This window comes from Prionailurus bengalensis, chromosome B3 (assembly GCF_016509475.1).
Source record: "Prionailurus bengalensis isolate Pbe53 chromosome B3, Fcat_Pben_1.1_paternal_pri, whole genome shotgun sequence".
Classification (NCBI taxonomy): Eukaryota; Metazoa; Chordata; class Mammalia; order Carnivora; family Felidae; genus Prionailurus; species Prionailurus bengalensis.
In genome coordinates this window covers 99417918-99434045 of record NC_057355.1, presented here as the reverse complement: position 1 = coordinate 99434045, position 16128 = coordinate 99417918, and the positions used below count along the sequence as shown (strand labels likewise).

General features: G+C 43.7%; 1 protein-coding gene across 9 annotated transcripts in view; it reads left to right on the top strand.

The window, feature by feature from the left end:
- The first annotated feature begins 1326 nt into the window (after positions 1 to 1326).
- TRIM9 (tripartite motif containing 9) overlaps positions 1327 to 16128 on the top strand; it is a 112520-nt gene continuing 97718 nt past the window's right edge. For 6 of the 9 annotated variants that reach the window (XM_043556137.1, XM_043556135.1, XM_043556133.1 and 3 more), the window contains exon 1: positions 1328 to 2333. In XM_043556137.1, coding sequence (XP_043412072.1) covers positions 1512 to 2333 — 822 coding nt within the window. In that variant the 5' untranslated portion in view covers positions 1328 to 1511. Of the gene's footprint in view, positions 2334 to 16128 lie in introns of all 9 variants that reach the window. The other 3 variants (XM_043556136.1, XM_043556130.1, XM_043556134.1) reach the window with 1 other exon arrangement.

Below are 16128 nucleotides of genomic sequence, written 5' to 3'. Positions count from 1 at the left end.
AAGATTTTTCTTTCTTTTTTGGGGGGGTGGGGGGTTTGCTGGGGAGGGTTCCTCCTCCTCCTACATTAATCAAATTAACAGTTCTGTGGGCAAGGGACAGGACCAGATATCTCCATCAATGTTTGGGGACAGGGAGAAGAAGGGGACTTAATATTTGAGGACTAATACTAAAACTAACCCCCATCCCCTACCCGCACCCCTCCACCAGCACCCCCACGCACTTCACTGGAGGAAACAAGAAGAAACGGAAAGAACCCACCATTCTGAAGCTGTGGTAAAGGCTCAGGCCACGTGACGCTGAATAATGCTGTTTGGATTCAAACACGGAGACTCCGCAGTGACACAGTGATTCATCTGCAGCTAGTTACTAAACTGTGGGCACTGAGAAATAGGCAACCCATACCTGCCTCAAACTGAGCCAAAGGTACTGCTGGCCTCGCGAAAGCACAACCAGGCGCTGAGAGCAGGGTGACAGCACAGCTTTGGAAGGCAGGGAGAGTGAGGAGAGGAGAGAGGCACGTTCGCACCCTAGGGTTCACACCACGGCTTGGGAAGCCTCTGGGCCGAGCCTGAATTTAAAGCGGGAAAGGTAGGGGGCAGAGATTTTAACTAACATACTGAGCCTTTCAGTCTCACGGCAGCACTAAGAAATTAATATTATTAATCCCGTCTTAAAACCCAGGGACTGAGGGTGAAAGAAGCAAAGAAGCGCTTCCCAGGGCTCACGCCAGACGCCTGGGATGGGGTAGAGCCGGGGCCGGGCTGCACCGCGTTCCTGGAGGGGAGAAGAGCCCGGCTGCGGTACCGAAATCCAGGCCTGGGTGAGGCGCCAGCCCAGGCTGCCAGCAGCGGAAAGAGAAGGGGGGGAGGGTGGTCCTCGGTGTCGCGCGGCCCTAGCTGGTGGTAGGTCGGCGCGGACACCAGAGCTGGAAGCCAAACACAAGACAGTTGGCGAGAAGCGCCAGCCCCCTCCGCCAGCCTACTCGCTGCGGGGAGGGGTTTCTCACGCCCCCTGCTCCTGGGTGACTGCACCGGAGGTCGGAAGGAAGCGGGGCGAAGGATGAGTCATCCCGCCTAATTCCTCCTTCCCGGGCCCTCGCCTCCGCACGCCGGCCCCCTCCCGAGATCCTGCAGCCGGGAGCGAAGACTCGCTCATCCAGAGTCCGCTACAAAACCCCCCCTGGCCTGCAGAAGAGAGGAGAAGGACGGGGCGCGTGGCCAATGAGAGCTTCGCTCTCTCGCCGCCGTCCAATGGGCCGCTGTTTACAGGGCAGGGCGGGACTAGGAGGGGGCGTTCCGGGGCTGGCGCGCGGCGTCGCGGTTCTTTGGCTCACAGACAGAGTGGCTTGGAGAGAAAGCGCCTCCCCGGGAGTCGGTGCCCAGGCGACGCGGGAAGGCGCCACCACCACCGCCGCCGCTGGCCAAGGTGCTGGAGACGAGAGGCCGTCGGCCGCTTCACCAGCTCAGGCAACCGTTGCAGCCGCTGCTGCCTCGCTCCCAGCCCGGTCCTCATGGAAGAGATGGAAGAAGAGTTAAAATGCCCTGTGTGCGGCTCCTTCTATCGGGAGCCCATCATCCTGCCCTGCTCTCACAATTTATGTCAAGCGTGCGCCCGCAACATCCTGGTACAGACCCCGGAGTCTGAGTCCCCCCAGAGCCGTCGGGCCTCGGGCTCTGGGGTCTCCGACTATGACTATCTGGACCTGGACAAGATGAGCCTGTACAGCGAAGCAGACAGCGGCTATGGTTCCTACGGGGGCTTCGCCAGTGCCCCCACTACGCCGTGCCAGAAGTCCCCCAACGGCGTCCGCGTGTTCCCGCCGGCTATGCCGCCACCGGCCACCCATCTGTCACCGGCCTTGGCCCCGGTGCCCCGCAACTCCTGTATCACCTGTCCCCAGTGCCACCGCAGCCTCATACTGGATGACCGGGGGCTCCGCGGCTTCCCCAAGAACCGCGTCCTGGAAGGGGTAATTGACCGCTACCAACAGAGCAAAGCCGCAGCCCTCAAGTGCCAGCTCTGCGAGAAGGCGCCTAAGGAGGCCACCGTCATGTGCGAACAGTGCGATGTCTTCTACTGCGATCCGTGCCGCCTGCGCTGCCACCCGCCCCGAGGGCCCCTAGCCAAGCACCGCCTGGTGCCCCCGGCCCAGGGCCGCGTGAGCCGGCGGCTGAGCCCGCGCAAGGTATCCACCTGCACAGATCACGAGCTGGAGAACCACAGCATGTATTGCGTGCAGTGCAAGATGCCTGTGTGCTACCAGTGCTTGGAGGAGGGCAAACACTCCAGCCACGAAGTCAAAGCTCTGGGGGCCATGTGGAAACTGCACAAGGTGAGTCCTTAAAAAAAAAAGAAAAAAAAAAACCCACCCCTAACTCCCTGCGCCTCGGATCCTCCGGTTTTGCAGCAGACGGTCTCCTCTTTGCGCAAGTGCATCCCAGCGGGGGCGCAATGCAGGTCCTCCTATATTTGCTTCCCCCGTCTGGTGCACTGCAGAAGTGCAGGGGGACCTTAAAACGCGAGCTGGGGAGTCGAATATCCCTAGAGTTGTTGCGGGGATGCCTTAGAGCGGGTCTCCCCGGGGGCGCCGCCTAGCACAGGGCGCCCCCTCTCCGCTGCGGAGGCGCAGCTTGTGGCCGCCGCCAGCTTGCTGGAAAGCGCGGCGTAACCCCGCCAGTGCCCGGGGCTGCCAGGAACGCTTCAGGGCAGATGAGGCTGCGGTCCACAGGGACCGGGTGGGGGCGGTGAGGCGGCGCGGAACGCAGAAAGGCTGGAGCTGCGGGATAGGCGGGCGCGGTGATTCGCGGCGGGGGCGGGGAGAACTCCGCGGGCGGAATACTGATGAGTCTGCGCTGCCCCAAACTTGGGAGTCTGCGCTGGAGCGGATGCGGGACCTGGTGCTTTGCCCCCAGGAGTGGGGAGTGTAGCGAGGGGAAAGAAAAATCCTGTGGTGGCTACGTCAATCAGGCTTGAGGGCTTCGGGCCCTGACCCTCCCCAGGCTAGGGGCCTGGGGCTGAAGTAGCAGGACCAGAGGTTTCTGCGTGGTCTAGGCCTGAAAGCTGCGCAGGTGCGTCTCCCAGGGTACCCCGTGCTCCCAACCACCACGTACCCGTTGGTCTAGGATTCAACCCTTTTCCCCTTTCAGTAGTTGTCCTAGCAAGCTTTGAGGCACCTGTTACCATCGGATTTATCTTTCTGATCTCTTTTGATGGCGCCTCCATCAAAACTAGCTTCAAGAAGAGTGCCTTTAACAACATTTAGGTCATGCCACTCCTCTGCTCAGAATCCTCCAAACGTCCATTTCTTAGACAGTCCCTGGAATGGCCCACCACGACCTGCTTGACCTGTTCACATTTGGTCTCATCGACCTTATTTCCTCCCACTCTTCCCCTCTGCTCCAGTTACACTGTCCCCTAACCAACACCAGACACATTTCCGGCCCCTGGGCCTTTGCATTTGATGTTTCTTCAACCTGGGACAGCCTTACCCAAAACCCTGTATTGGAATGGCTCACTCTCTTCCCTCCTTAAGATTGTCGCTCACGTGTCACCTTTGCCAGACCCTTCTGGCCACAGTTGCCGCCACTCCTCTCAGCCACCACTAACTGGCATGCTGTATATTTTAATTATCCTCTTATTTTTGTATTTATTTATTGCTCCCCTCCTCACACACTAGAAAATAAGCTTCATGAGGAGAAAGATCTTGATAATGTTATGCCCACCCTGCTTAGAAGGAAGGGAACCACTCTTGAGGAGATGTGTATAAATTGCACTTTTAATTTTTTTAAGATTAAAAAAATGTTTATTTATTTTGAGAGAGAGCAAGACTGTGAGCAGGGAAGGCGCAGAGAGAGAGGGAGAGAGAGAATCTCAAGGAGGCTCCCTGCTGTCAGTACAGAGTTGGACTTGGGGCTCAATTCCAGGAACCTTGAGATCATGATCTGCCCTGAAATCAAGCGTTGGTAGCTTAACTCACTGAGCCACCCAGGTGCCCCATTCTAATTTTAAATAATTCACTTTGTTGGAGATGCAAAGGGTAAGACAGGAGTTCAGGATGTTGTAAGGAGATTTTCTTCACATCATTGAGTTGCAAGCCCAAGGATCAGGCAGGGCAGTAAAGTTGGTGCTCAGGCCTCCTCTGTGCCCCACTAAGGATTTCCCAGCATTGCTTGGAGACCAGAAAGACTAGCCTTTGAGAGAAACGATGGGGTTAAGGCTGGAACATTGATATTTTATTTACAACAAGAAAAGAAATAAGGTATCACTGTTTTCAGCCATCAGGGAGGTTTTCTCAATTCAGTATTAATTGAATGTGACCTGTGTTTACAGTCATTTGTGTTCTCACATGTAACCTGTTACATCTTATCTGTACTGATGAAAATCTACATCAGCACAAATCTGAGCCCTACTAGGCACATGCCACTATTTTGAAGACACTTCAATGTAAAATTGTTAACGATACTTAATTTTGAAAGTTTTCAAAACTTTAGTTCGCCGCCAATCTTTTCTTCATGTTATGATTTCACTCTTAAGCTGCTAACTACAGCCTCTTTTAAATTACCCTTCAAAACTACCCTTGGAACTAAGAAATTAATCTCCCTGTCTGAAAAAAGAACTTAGAGTCACAGGCTAATTAGGATGGTCAAACCACAGCATTATTTTTCTGTGACAGAGAGCCTATATACTTTATCCATTAAGACCAAAAGCAACCTTTCATCTTTGTCAAACCCTGTGTAGATTTGAAATGTTAAATCACTCGTTTTATGAGAAATGGAATTTGTGAGTAGACACTGGTGTGGACTGAGTTGAAATTTGGATGTCTGTTAAAAAACCAATAATGTCAAAGACCTTGAGACGTAAGTAGGCTAGAAAAGGAAGGTTAGTTCATTGCGGGGGGGGGTGGGGGGTGGGCGGGGAGAACATTTCTTCTCTGATCTATTGCACATTTTTTCCAAAATAGTGAATATGTATAATTTTTGTTCAGTCAATATCAGGATCATTAAACTGCCAAAAATAAATAAATAAATAAGGCACAAAGATGACAGATTTTAACATTTGCTTATCATCTTAGATGAACAACAAGCATTACTCGCCTGTCTTATCTTCTTAATAAAGTAATTAATGTGTTAATACCAAATTTTCCCATATAGTCTCTTTATGCTCTGTTTCCACAAAAGCTCATAGGCCAGAATTTCTATGCCCTTCAAAACAATGGAAAGCAAAGAATTGCATTAAGTAGTCTTCCCAAAGTTAGGCAAGTAGTTATCAACACAGGTTATTACTAGACCCGAAAGTTTTCATTAATGTTCTACTGTATTAATTAGTCATTTCTAGTGATTAAAAGTCTATGAATAAGTATTTCCCTCAAGGACTAAATCATCATCTTACACATTAAGACAAAATGGCTGAAGTTTATTTTTAGAGGCTTTAACAACAACTGGTTGAATCTCATTAGTTGTCAATTGACCAAATTAAAATACTTCTCACATGTGTATGGCCTTCAAAATCCATGAAAAATAATACTGCCTTATAAGAAAAATGTCTGGTAACAATTTATATTTAGTACCAGCATTTGCTAGGTTATTTTACCCAAGTTAGGCTGGTATGAAGAATTGCTACACAAAAAAATAATTTTGTAGATACTTTCAAATAGGCAATTGGAACCACTGTTACTACTTTGTATTTTTAGCAATTCACATTTCTAAATCTAACATCCTCCTTGAATTCTTGGTATATTTTATCAATCACTGAATCAGTAATATATTTGTAACTGTTCTTTTGTATTTGTGCAGTTGAGCAAGGATTTTCTTTTCCTTTCTATACTATCTACTCTGAATCTTGTTTCAAATGTTATTTTTCTCTTACCTTCTTTTTTTTAATGAAAATTTGCAATTTAGGCTGCATTTTAAAATAAAATGTCAGTGCTTTAATTTTCAAACTATTCTGGAAAACAAATATCTGCTTTGTAGTATGTTGGCATCTCATCAAATATGTGTGTAGCAAAGCATGTCATTTAATATAGCTAAAATGATATTCAGTTAACTATAAGCAGTAAACACAGTATAATCTAGATGTTCCTATGGTAAATATAATAGGTAGCAGATATTCATGTTTTTTATATTTTTAGACTTTACTTCTAGGACAATCAGAACATTCTGTGCACAGTGTTACAGATATTGAGGAGAATGTATCAGAGAAGTCAGTTGTTCTTTGTACCAAGGCATAATAGAAATAGCTAGATGACAAGAGATCCCATTCCAGACCTGATGCTGCCACTTACTTGCCAAGAGCTTGAAGCAAGTCTTACAACTTCTATGCTTCCTACCCACAAAACTATACTTGTGGAAATATTTTGAAAAACTAATTTAAATGTTTATTCATTTCAGTTTGGCACGAGAGAAAGTTTTGTGTAAAACAGAAGTTACTGTCTCACTAGTCAACAATTATTGCATAAAAATCTCATGCCCTAATTTTGGAGACTTTGCTCGCTCCTTTCAGAGCACAGGATGCAGTAAAAGGCTTCTCTTGAGGGTGGCCTGAAAGACTGAGCCATACCCTCATGGGTGGTGGTGGGGGGGGGGGGGTTCAGAGAATACTCAGTTGAATTAAGCTCAAGGAGTTAAAACACTACACAAAGATTTATGTATATAGTAAACAAAGGGATTTTATTTTTCAATAACAAAGCTAAAATGATAATTGATAGGACTCCGTTGTTTCAGATTCTCCAGTGAAGATAGTGTTATCACTCTGAAGTAGCAGAAATTGTTCTTCCTGTATATACCATGAAACAATGCTATTAATTGAAATTGCAGGTTAAGTCGCAGTTTGCATAAAGTAAGAGAAAACTATCATAGCTATCTGTTATTGACTAATAATAATATACAGTCAAAAATTATCCTTACTTTCAGTGCAGTAAATTCTCTCATCTAAGCATTTCTAAAAGTGTGTGCATGCATACAACTCAACCTTGGCACAGGGGAGGAAAGAACCCATTACATGGTAAAAAGAACAAAATCGTTCTAAATAATATCATTGTTATCAATTTTATCAGGGACTCTTGGTTATAAGGAACAGAACACCCACTTAAGTGATCTCAGAGGATTTCATGGGTATGAAACAAAATCAAGTTTCAAGGAGGACAAACTGAAAAACTAGAAACTAAGTTTATTCTCTGTATCAGTCAGGTTAGACTAAGTTATGCTACAGTAACCATTTCCTAATTTCCGTGAATTATAACAGCAGTATATAATTTCTTACCTCAGTGCCCACTGAGAATCAGCTGTGGCCCTTCTCCACATCTTCTTATTCTTGAACTTCAGCTGAAACAGCATGTTTGGAACATGCCAACCTTACCATAGAGGGAAGACAGCAAAGCAGAACTACTCAATAGCACCTGAAGTTTCTACTCAGATGTGGCGTTTCGCCTCTGCTTATATTCCATTGGCTAAAACAAGTCATGTGGCCATGCCTGATGTCCCTGCTGTGGGCAATACACTCTTCCAACAGAGAGAGGCATCAGAAAAGGACCCTATAGAGGGGGGCAGAGGATATTTTGGACATATAATAAAAATCTGCCACATGCTCAACTCCCTCATTGTGTCTCTTACAGTGGTCCTCTTTGGCCTGAACAAGGCCTGACAAGAGTCCTCCAGCCCCAACTCAGAATGACATTTCAGTGCAAGTGTTCACTGTCATCTGGATAGAGTCTCTGTCTCTTTCCATTTTCAAGTTTAGAGAAAGAATCTGATTAGCTCAACTTGAGTGAGGTATTTCCTGATGGTGCTCCAGGTCATGACCCCACCCCTTTGGTGAGGTGGATGCAGAAGACTAGAGTGAGGCACTCACCTTACGTGCAAAATTTAAGGGGGCACCAAACCTCAGTAATTCGGGGGTGCCTGGGTGGCTCAGTCGGTTAAGCGTCCAACTTCGGCTCAGGTCATGATCTCGCGGTCCGTGAGTTCGAGCCCCTCATCGGGCTCTGTGCTGACAGCTCAGAGCCTGGAGCCTGCTCCGGATTCTGTGTCTCCCTCTCTCTCTGCCCCTCCCCTGCTCATGCTATCTCTCTCTCCATCTCAAAAATAAATAAACATTTAAAAAATTTCAAACACTCAGTAATCAAGATACAAAATATTATAATAAAATATCTTAAACAATAAAAATTAATGCAAAAAATCCATGGTGGACAACATATCAACATTTTAATTAAAGACAAAGTTAGGGGAGCACCTGGGTGGCTCACTTGGTTGAGCATCCAACTTCGGCTCAGGTTATGATCTCATGGTTATGATCTCACGGTTTGTGGGTTTGAGGCCAGCATCAGGCTCTGTGCTGACAGCTCAGAGCCTGGAGCCTGCTTCAGATCCTGTGTCTCCCTCGCTCTCTGCCCCTCCCCCACTCACACTCTGTCTCTCTCTCTCAAAGACAAATAAACATTTTAAAACATTTTAAAAAAATAAAGGCAAGGTCAGTAACAGTGCCATGTTGAGCCATATTGGAGCCTGTGTCAAAAGGAAATGTCAGTAGTATTGGTCCTCTCTTTGTTTAATATTTTGACCTTTTGTTCTTCATAGATTCTTTGCATTAATTTTATTTTTAACAAATACTGCATTAAAATAGTATTAATGTTGATGACTGAGGTTTTTGGCACTCCCTTAAATTCTACACCAGAGGTGAGTGCCTCCACTCCCCACTCCCCACCCCCCCTCCCCCACCCCCAGTCCCAGCCCAGATGGACAGAGGAAAGCTCCAGGCAGAAGGCCTTTGAAAGCAGCGAGGGCAGGGAGGCCTGACTAGTACCTCTTGTACAGTCTGAGAGGAAACCCTTCTGGGTGCAGAAGAAAGCCCCTTTGCTCTCCTTGGACCTTCCGAATTCTAGCTGCAGCACTAATCTCTTGAGCTGCTTTGAAGGTGAAGCAAGAGTTGATGGTGATGAAAAAGAAGACAGAGAAATATAGCGAACACCACAGCTGTAGCTCGCTGCTTCCTCTCCCCAGCAGCGTTCCACCACCAAAGTGATGTGTGTTGTTATTACTATTATATGTTATGGTGAATGTGGCCACATCAGAGCAAAGCAGTTTCTGACTTGACTTATGTATGAGCGGAGGAAGGAGGACAGAAGGTGCCAAAGCATGATTTTGTACTAACGTTGGGTACTTCTTTTAAAGTATGTAGTTGGGTTGGGAGTGGGAGAAAAATAAATTCATATAGTTTCATGTCAATAATTGCAGCTACTTCATAGAAGGAAAAAAGAGCTTTAGTAACCATGGAGTTCAGTGTTTTGTGTTTTTTGTCTTTTGGCCTCATAACAGCAGTATTCTTCTTGCTCTAGTTAAATGCTTCCCTCACCACCAGTTCCTACTGCTGCCCAGTGCCTGCGATTCTGGTGGGGTTGCCAATCCAACGCCCTGCCTTACCTGGCCAGGTGGGAGGGCATGTGACATAGGCCTGGCCAGTCATGACACCCTATTCCTTTGGCCCAAGTGATTCATTTAAAAGATTCGCACGTGTCCCAAGCCAGTCCAATCAGCGTCCTTTCTGAGGTTTGTATCTACTGAGTCAGGGACAGAGAGCCTTGCTCTTCTCTGGGCTTGTTAATATTATTCAGCTAGAATAATAAAAGCCAGAAGCTGTCTATATCCATGCCTCTTCCACCTACCCCATAAGTAGAAGAAAATAAGGCAACCCACAGAAATACAGAGCTGAGAAATGGAGAGTGAATTCGGAGAACAGTATTTGAGCTTCTGGAACCTGTCATGACTGAGGCCAGCTAACCCCTCTTGCCTTTTGAGTTACTGAGCCAAGAGACCTCTCTCCTTTTTTGTGTTAGCTAGTTTGTGTTAGTTTTCAGCCACTTTCAACTGAGAAGTCCTAACTTATAAAAACAAATTAACACATGTGAACATTTGTGTTTGAAGATACTAATTCTTACTCATTCTAGATATTGTCTCTAGAATATTGTATTCTGATGCCAAAAATACAAACGGAAAGCACTTTTGATTTAATGAAGCAGGAATCATGTGATGTTTAATCTACCACTGTCTACCCATTCGCTGCTGTGTAGTCTGTACTAGCCTATTGGCTGTTTTCCTCTATTCTTATTGAGGGGTTGCTTACAAAGAAGCGTAAGGAAATTTCCTTTTTACCAACTTTAAATTACTGGGTGTATGTGGTGATGATACTGTCAAGGGCAACAGGCTGGACAGGGAGATTTTGAAATCAATAATCAATTTTATTTTTTTTCCAAAGTCAAGAAACTTCTGAAAACATACATGTTGCTTTGACCCGTTCTCTAGGTCAGAGTTTCTCAAACTGTGTTCCCTCAAAGTTTCTGTGATTAAATAATTTTGAGACACTCCACTCTATATGTGCTCCAGATGGTCCACATTGTACATTATTATAACAATGTGCTGACCCATTTGGCAGCAAAAAAAAACCCTCCTTGATTTAATCTAGAAATTTCTAAACTTATTTGTCTTTGGAAACTTTTTTTTTTTCATTTTATTTCCAGACTTATTGTGATACAATTGACATATAGCCTATGGAAGTTAAAGGTGTACAAATGATGATTTGATACATGTATATATTGTGAAATGATTGCCACAGCAGGGTTTGTTAGCACATCCATCCACTCACACAAGTGCCTTTTGTATGTGTGTGGCGATAACTTTTAAGAATTACACTCTGGGGGTGCCTCGGCTCAGTCAGTTAGGCATCCACCCCCTAGTTTCGCTCAGGTCATGATCTCACGGTTCATGGGTTCAAGCCCCACATTGGGTTCTGTGCTGACAGCATGGATCTTGCTTGGGATTCTCTCTCTGTCCCCTTCTCTTTCTCTGTCTCTCTCTCACTCTCTCTAAATAAACATTAAAAAAAAAAGATTTACACTCTCAGCTTTCAAGTATATAATACTGTATTATAAATTATAGTCATCATGTTATATTAGATCCCTAGAACGTGTTCATGTTATAGCTGGAAATTTGTACCCTTTGACTAACATCTGTCCATTTACCCAACCCCCAGCTCTTGACAACCACTATTCTATTCTCTATTTCTTTGGGTTCAGCTTTTTTAGATTCCACATATAAGTGAGAACATAGAGTATTTGTCTTTCTCTGGCTTATAACCTCTAAGGTCCATCCATGTTGTTGCAAAAGGCAGACTTTCCTTTTTTTTTTTTGGCTGAATAATAGTCCTCTGTGTACATATACCACATTTTCTTTATCCCATTCATCTGTTGATGGACACTTAAGTTGTAGAACCTCTTTTTTAGTGCCAAACAAGTTTGGGAAACACTGTTCTAGACAATGATAAGCCAGTAGCAAAGTAAGTTTCTTGTGTATGCAGAGTAGACTACTCTAAAACTCTAGTCTATGGATAACTGTTCCAAATAAGACTATCCTTAAACCATATGTTGATTTTTTTTTTTTTGAGAGAGAGAGAGAGAGCAAGCACACAATCAGGGGAGGGGCAGAGGAAGAGGGAGAAAAAATCTTAAGCAGGCTCCATGCCCAGTGCAGAGCCTGACACAGCACTTGATCTCATAGCCATGAGATCATGACCTGAGCCAAAATCAAGATACAGACGTTTAACCAACTGAGCTACCCAGGCGCCCCTTGTATTAATTCTTATAACATGTATTAAAAATTAAATTTGGGGTGCCTGGGTGGCTCAGTGGATTAAGCAGCCAACTCTTGATTTTGGCTCATGTCATGATCTCACAGTTCATAAGTTCAAGCCCCCCATCTGGCTCTGTGCTGACAGTGCAGAGCCTGCTTGAGATTCTCTCTGTCTCTCTCTCTCTCTCCCTCAAAATAAATAAATGAACATTTAAAAAGTTAAGTTTATGTTATTTTTTTTATTTTTAAAATTATTTTTAATGTTTATTTTTGAGAGAGAGAGAGAGAGAGAGAGAGAGAATTGAGCAGGGGAGGGCAGAGAGAGAGGGAGACACAGAATCTGAAGCAGGCTCCAGGCTCTGAACTGTCAGCATAGAGCCTGATGCATGGCTTGAACTCAACGGACTGTAAGATCATGACCTGAGCCGATGTCGACTGCTTAACCAACTGAGCCACCCAGGCACCCCTATGTTATTCTTTAAATATTAAAGTTAAAGATAGAGGTAAAAGCAATTAATGTAAATTTTATAGTATTTATATACATATGTTCAGTATATGTTGCTTTCCTTTGTATTGTAAATAACTGAAAAATTATTTTAGGTATCAGTAATACTAATGTAATATAACTAGGAATAATAGCTTTGATCCACTTTGACTATTTTTAGGCACTGTGTACATGATGCCAAGTGACTTATTTGACTGAGTTTGTCATTAAATTGTGGTAGACATAAATAGATTGTTTTAAAGTACTTATGATGAATCAAAAAACAATAATTAAAAATTTAAACTCTAAAGTTGCTTCTGTGACAGCATATCACAACAATTTATGAAAGTTAAAAGAGCAGTGCTTGACTGTTATATTCTAGGCTTTGCTAATATTTTCAAAATGACATTTGGAGTCGATTTGTAACCTTGGAAGAAGAGTTAGCTATAAAATGGCCCCCAGCAGTGTACCTATATTATTAGAGACCATCTAGGCTTTGTCAGCAGTGTGTCTAATTAATCCCAAAAGACATCTCAAAACCAAAAACACTTCCTGCAGTGTTCTCACAGCAGTTTTATCCCAACCCCAAACTGGACCCTTGTCTGAAACTCAGAGTGAGATTATTCAGAAAAACCCAAGCAGAATACACAGAATGCACTTGACACATCATCAGGGAAATCATCACAATTTCACTTCACTTTTGTTCAGCCCTGGCATTGTCATCTTGTTAACATTGACGGCTTATGGTGCAGCATTTTGGCCACGGATCCAGCCATACTCCCATCTGCCTAAGTTACCTCTTCCTTCTCAACCCGCATGGTCTTCCAGTTTCCCCACAGAGCCGTCTCCCAGTTCAGCAGCCCTGCCCTCCAGCATTTTTTAAAACTCAACCTTCAGACCAGCTGAGCTGGCCCTGACCTTCCCACCAGCCCCAACCCACCAGCCAGCCGGAAGCTCAGTGCTGCTCTCATTCCACCAGAGTCACCCCTGCACCTGCGCCACTCCCACCCCAGCTGGGTTTAATTACACTTTTTTTTCCTCAACTGTAGAGGTTTTTTTCTTCATTTTGACTGACTCATTTTAAGCTGAAAAAGCAAGAAAACTTGTCTTGAGTTTCTAATCATGAATAAATAAGCATCACCTACTCTTCTCTCTTCCTCAACATGCCTGTCTCTAGAGACTCATCTACTCCATGGTCTCACCTCTCACTTGCACCTGAATGTCTGAACCAGCCATCAGTCTCATTCCCTTTCCCAACGTGTTCCCAAACTCTCTTCTGTCTTCTTTCCACACCCCTCCACAGCTCCCATCTCTGTGTTCCAACACTGAGCATCTCCCAATGTATTATAATTGCGTATGTTAGAATCTTCCACTGGACCCTACTAACTCAAAGTCTCAAAGTTTCTTAATATGCCCTTGTTTCTTCCATTAATGCACTTAGTAGGTATTTGAAAAGGTTTAATGAAGAAAAGAGTCAATTAACAGATGAATGATTAGCAAATATTCCAATATTTTAAGTTTTTCATATTAGTCTGACAATAATAATTAAATTTGAAAACCTTCTATTTTATACTTTTGTTTAAAATTTACTGAACACTTACTACATGACAGGAACTGTTCTAAGCCATGTCCAAGCACTTTCTCACTTAATCTTCAGAATTCACACATCTTCCTATGAGAAAACTGGGGCACAGAAAGATTATAAAGTTGTACCAGCTGTAAGTGGCAGGGCCAGGGTTTGAATCCAAGCTGTCTGACTTCAGAGCTCATGTATTTAACTGCTATCTGTCCTGCCCTCTGATAATCACAGGAAACACATGTCCTATAAAGCACTGTTTTATGATGCTGCAAATTACAATGGCATAAACAAATAACTGAATTCCTTTAGTTCTCATGTATGAAAATTACTGAGCAATTAAGTCATTTGTCTCCTAAGTTTCCTGGTGATAAAGTAAATTTAAAAAGAAAAATATAGGGCAGAGAGAAAGGAAAGACAAATATGTTGAGTATTCCATAGACCAGACCATCAGAGGTGCACTGGGTAGGCCAGATTACCCTGGGAGGGCTCTGTCCCGCCTCCTTGTCCAAACCAATCAAGCAACAGGCAGGCAGTGGGGTTCTATCAGCTCAGCCACTGATTCATTGTCCTCTTATAACAAAATAATCATCTTAAAATTTTTACAGACAGAAATAACATAAAAGATTAAGTTGAGGTTTTTTGGCATTTTCAGTATCTTTATTTCTGCAGCTCTAAAACATTTACAAGTCTATCTTGGAAAACACAAAACTATGGTTAAACCCATAAGCGCGTGTCTGCTCTGTTTTCTTGGACCTTTTGCTGAGGTGGTTAAAAGAAAATACATACATTCCTTTTCGAGAATATACACCTGGCCTGCCTTTTCCATAAGTATGAAAAGGAATATATGAATTGGAAAAGCCTATTGTTTAAGAATGGGTTTAAGCACTGCCAAATAAAATTTGTTTTTTATAAGCCTTGCATAGAGCCAGAACTGTCCATTTTATACTAATAGCTCTGGTCAAAGAAGAAACTGTTCCTTAAAGAATTAGCTTCAGAAGTAGAATGCTTAACATTGTTCTTTGGTGTGGGAATAGCCACCTTCTGTCATTAGCCAGTACACATAGATGGTTAATTCTCATTGACTGCTGATTTATTCATGTGGAGCTGCCTTTCCAGCCAGATAGCATCAATTCAGCTTTATTGAGATTTTTGTTCACCCTCTCTTTACTCTTACTTTGCTTGCAGCTTGCATTTTAAGAAGCAACTGTTTGACACCAAATACTACTCTCTCCCGTGCTCCAGGAAAAGCCTGGGACAGGGCCATGCTGCTCTGACCTATGCTGTATGCCAGTCTAAGACATTATCTAATCTCTGAAAAAGCAGGTTGCAGAGAGAAGTAAATGTGAATATGGGGGGATTAAACAGTTTCTTCCTAAGGCAGGTCTTCTTAATGGGCTTTTTGATTCTGTAGGGAGAAAATGCTTGGAAGGTCAAAAATATACAGGCTCAACTGTAATTACAGCTCACCCAAAGCCAAAGGAAAATAACTCTATATTCTATCCTTTTTTACTGCCTCTACTTTAATTTCTGTTCATCACTACAAAAAACCAACAACTGATTTTACTATAGATATATGTGATACATTTACATGGTATTCCTGATGATGTTTATGCCATCACCTGGACACAGGTTCATGATAAAATGGATAACTTGATAAAATGGTGTTGCCTGTGCCATCCTCACTCCTACATCTATGAAATGGTATCCCAAGAGCACTAGTCACAAAAAATCAAATGTAAAGTTGGACTTCCATCCAATCTAATAAATCTTACATGGTGCGAATAAATCTGTGGTGCTTTTAACAAGCAGACGTTATTGATTTCATTGACCATCAATCATCTGGCCAGACTTAGCAAGGAAATATAAATAGCTTCCAACACACAGTTCAATACAGTGTGAAGAAGCTTGATGTTTACATTCGACTCATGTTATCTGGCTACCTTCTGCCATTAGGGAAGCAAATCTTCTAGTAGTGGAATGAAAATATTGCTCAGCATTAAATAAAATTTCTCTAACTTTCTATCTTGAGAGACAAGAAATATGGAATACAGAAACTTGGACAAGCACTGAATTTCCAGGCTGGCTTCAATAAGCATAATAAGCAAGGGCACCTGGGGTAACTACCCTTCTGTTACAGTTCAAAACTGTCACCTTTCTACCTAGACTTAGGTAGAATCCATGTCCATGAGGAGGACATAGATTTCTGATTGCTCTGGTTATCTCATAGAAACTTAACAGAATACCATAGGGGAAGGGAAGGGGAAAAATAATTTCAAACAAAGAGGGAGGCAAACCATAAGAGACTCTTATACAGAGAACAAGCTAAGGGTTGATGGGGGGGCAGGGGAGGGAAGAAATGGGTGATGGGCACTTATTGGGATGAGCACTGAGTGTTGTATATAAGTGATGAATCATAGGAATCTACCCACAAAACCAAGAGCACAGTGTA